The sequence below is a fragment of the Medicago truncatula genome, chromosome 5 (assembly GCF_003473485.1).
Source record: "Medicago truncatula cultivar Jemalong A17 chromosome 5, MtrunA17r5.0-ANR, whole genome shotgun sequence".
Lineage (NCBI taxonomy): Eukaryota > Viridiplantae > Streptophyta > Magnoliopsida > Fabales > Fabaceae > Medicago > Medicago truncatula.
Window position 1 is genome coordinate 602,279 of NC_053046.1, and position 4,405 is coordinate 606,683.

Below are 4,405 nucleotides of genomic sequence, written 5' to 3' on the forward strand. Positions count from 1 at the left end.
GCAGAGAGGTCAAGACAGATTTTAGAAGTACCAAGCGGCCACCGAAAGAGAGAAATCGGCTATTCCAACTCGTAAGTCTAGCTTGAATTCGATTCACAATAGGGTCCCAAAAGCTAAGACGCCGCAGATTACCGCCAATAGGTAAGCCTAAGTAAACAAAAGAAATCTTTCCCACTTTACAACTCAAAAGAATTTTGAGAGAAATTAATGTTATTTATTATTTATTAGTAGTATAGAATTATTATTATTCTCTTTTATTGTCCATAAATTGTAATTTTAATTTATTTTTTTTGTACCTATTCTCTTTGTGAAACAATGTGGTAGTGGCATGTATACATTTTATATGTATTTTATTTGATTTTGAGATGTCATATGTATTTGTCCTTTGTTTTGATTATGAAATGAATGATTAGGAGAGGCGATACTTGTTTTTCTGAAAAAGTGTGTGCTTATAGTTGTCATTTTACCAAAATCCAATTCACCTAAAAATATCAACTTCGAATTTTTTGCTAACGTTGTATTTTCATGACGAAATATTGTGTTTGAATAAGCTTATGCTTGGTTAAGCTTTTGTACAATTCAAATCATGCATCATTTACCGTGATTTAGCGGAAGCTACAATTAGAAAACAAATAGCCTCTAAGTCTGCTATTAAGTAGATCAATAGAGCATTCTTATAAAAAGAGCTTGTTCCAAATTTGAGTATGCTTCAAAGTTAGTAGTGACAATGAGTAGAAAACATATAATCAATAAAGGGCTGTTTTGATTGGTTTATTTTTTTGTTATACAAAATAGTTTATGCAAATAAATAAGTTTTTATATATTTACTCATAAGTTTGTCGGTATTTTGTAAAGAAGAAAAAAACTTATGAAGATAAAAATTTTGATAGTGAAAACTTATGAATTAACATAAAAAACTTATTTATTTGCATAAGCTATTTTTTATAAGCTCAAAAATAAATCAATCCTAATAGGATATGATTTAAAAAGTACAAAACCGTGACATGTACATAACTTATTTCCTCCCAGATTCAAGTTCATCTTCTAATGTTGAAGTTTGATTCCCTGCTAAAGATAACCCCATAAACCCATGGTGACTTTGTCCCTCCTGGTTCTCAACTTGGGCTTCTGTTAATTGAGCCATTTGGGTTTGATTACCATTTTGAGCATTAGGAACTTGTGTCATACCTCTAGTTTCTTCCAACATCCTAAAATAAGCATAAGGACCCCAACCTGCAGAGAATAACAATATATTAAATTCATATGGTTGTGATCAACTTGTCACCATAGTTCATAACAGAATTAAATTCATCAACTTGGTAATTTTTCACAGGAAATTAGTTTAATTAAGTCGTTATTATTCGCAGTAACTTTCGATGAACTTGAACTACAAATTATGTCAAATATGAACCATATCTTTTGTTTGTTTGAAAGCAAATATGAATCGGTGCTTATTTCTCCCCATTATTAAGTAATTCAGATATGTAAAATTCTTTGAAATTATGTCTCCTGCGACGGATCTAGAAATATAATATAACATTTCGTTTTTAAAAGCATAAAAGTATACATCATGAATGTTTAATTGTTCTCTACTGTTTTTCATACTTTAGATACATTGAATGTTTTTCTCATTTTCAATGTCAGTGAAAATCAAAGAATAGAGAAGGAAATCAAAACTCCTTATTACAGTGTGGTTGTTGCTTCTCTCACGAATTGAAAAATTTGAGGTTTCTCAATTTTTTTTTAGATTTGGTAATAATAATAATAAATTATTATAATTTTTATTTTATTTTTAGATAGGCGGAGTGAAAATATTACTCCCTTCGTCCCAAATTGTATGATGTTTTGGACATTTCACATATATTAAGAAATGTAATTGTTATTTTACAAAATTGTCCTTAATAAATAACATGGGAAAAGATAAATGAAAGAAGAAATAGTAATAGATAGTAAGGTTATAATAGGAAAAGTAACATTAAAGTTGTATTGGGATTCTAAAACGACATATAATTTGGGACAATTTTTTTCCTTAAAACGACATATAATTTGGGACCGAGGGAGTAACACACAAGTAGAGAAATGTAAATGGAGTAATATTAATGCATATAATAGAAAGACCTAAAAACAAACATTTTTCAATACATTAGGAATTTTTGTTTTTTGTTTTTAATAAAATACATTGGGAAACATTTATTATCTAAAATAATAGAATCTGGACTGAGGCATACCTTCAGGATGATAAGGAGGAGGAAAAAACTGCAAATAGCAAAAAGTAGCTACTACAATTCCTGAATGAAGAAATTTCACATAGTCAATACCAACAAACACTAAAAGAATTTTTTATTTTTTTGGTTTAATTGTTGGCTAAGTTAATTTGCAACTAATTGAGATGCAAAAAATGGACTAACCTATAAGACTTCCAGCAAACACGTCTGTCCAGTGGTGCCAATAGTCATCAACTCGAGAAATGCCAACAAGTGATGCAGCAAATAGTGGTAGAAAAATTATGCAAAGTTTTGCAACATGACCTTTGCGATCAAATGCTTTTAGTTTTCCAGACAAGTACAACGATAAAAAACCTAGACCAGCAAATGACCCTGCATATATAAATTGAAATTCCAGTAAACATGCTTTAAATGAGTTTATTAATAAATTGAAATTACTTAATTACACCAATGCAATCATAGGTAATAAATAAATGTTACATACATGAAGTATGGCCGCTTGGGAAGCTCTTATATCCTTCCTTTATGACAAGCTTGTCACCATTACAAATGACATTTCCCCATTCACCATAAACCTAAAAAGAAGTCATTAACAATTAATTAAAAGGGAAATGTTAACAAGTGCTCTTAGGGCATTGTTTAGTAACTTTAAATAGTAAGTTTTTGTCAAAGTTTATGAAATCAATGCATTGGAAATTGAAGTTTTCGACTTTTTTAAAGAATAATTTCTTTATTAGAAATCCTTAAAGAGTGTCTTTAGGGCACTCGTTAACAAGACCCTTAATTAAATATGCCTGGAACGAGAAAAATTTCTCATAAAACATGAACTGAAAACCCTAAAATTCAAGGAAGACATACATCCTTTCCATCTGGAAAACATCGCCATAAAAAATTTGGTCGAGGTCGCCCTACTGCATCTTTTATTGCATCAGTTATCACTGTCGTTACTAAAATGGAGAACAATAAACCTATACCAGAAAATAAATTATTGTCATCCACTTTAGCAAATAGAGTTTATTTCTTAGAAATCCAACAAATATAGGGTTAGGGTTTTTTTTTTGAAAGATACAACTAAAGGGTTTTAAAAGTTAATACCTAGTACGGCATGATGAAGATCATAGATGTCTCTCCTTCGGATATAAACAACAAGAAATATCACCATAGGCAATACAACGGCAAGGATCTGAAATGTTAAAGTAAATATTAAGGATGAAAAATACATTTACATGTGTTATAAATATATCTTAATTAATGAGCAAACTTACAGGAACAGACCAGACAGGAACTGTATTACTCTTGAGTGGATATTTGAGATCAAACATCATATCCTCTCCAACAAAGCGAAAGAATGGATAGATCATGTTTAACCCGATATCAATAAGTACAAGGAGCAATAGTATAATCCAATCATACAAATGTGTTTTAGCAACTGCAAATCCATGAGATCTCATAGTGTGTTCACCAAGATGGGTTTCCATCTGCATGAATTCCTAGATCTTACAAAAACCACAGTTGAGATCAGTAGCCTCAAATAATCAAATAAGTTTGATAGAGTATTTCTCTCTTAAATATAAAAAGAATTAGAGTCCTTCTTTAATTATAGAGTTCATAACATAATTACAGGATATTAACAATAAAAGACTTTCTAAAAATATACTATCTCCGTCCTAATCAAGTGTCGCTTCAAAAAATTTGTCTCAAAATAATTGTCATTATACTCTCTGAGTTTTAAATTATATGTCATTCTAACAAATGCACATAGATTAACAAATCGAATTAAAGTGTTAAGTTCATTTTTTACATTCCAAAAGTACCCTCATTGGTATATGCATTGGTTTAACAAAATAAATAAATATCATTCCTTAAAAAAAATAAAAAAAAAATCATATACACAGTCCAATGTATTAATGAGTTACGAGTAGTAGTTTGCAAAGGTGGTTAACTGGTTATCATTGATTTAGCAAAACGAATAAATATCGATTATGAGTACACTGTACTGTACGTGAGCAAATAAAATGAATATAATGAATGAAATAATTGCTTAATTTTGGCAAAACAAAGGAATATAGTGATAATTAAAAGGACAAAATTGGAAAAAAAAAAAAAAATATTGATATCATAAAATGACATATAATTAGAACATTTTTTTTTTTGCGCAAGGTGTTGCTGCAAATCCTAGA

General features: G+C 29.6%; 1 protein-coding gene across 1 annotated transcript; it reads right to left on the reverse strand.

Moving 5' to 3' along the window:
• Positions 1–1,005: 1,005 nt before the first annotated feature.
• Positions 1,006–4,045, reverse strand: LOC11440130 (lipid phosphate phosphatase 2). The gene is made up of 8 exons (XM_003610620.3): positions 4,040–4,045; positions 3,491–3,715; positions 3,321–3,408; positions 3,084–3,193; positions 2,710–2,800; positions 2,409–2,597; positions 2,229–2,288; positions 1,006–1,233 (listed from the first exon to the last, which is right to left on the reverse strand). The coding sequence occupies exons 1-8, from the start codon at positions 4,043–4,045 to the stop codon at positions 1,016–1,018; spliced, it is 987 nt and encodes a 328-aa protein (XP_003610668.2). The 3' UTR covers positions 1,006–1,015.
• Positions 4,046–4,405: the final 360 nt, after the last annotated feature.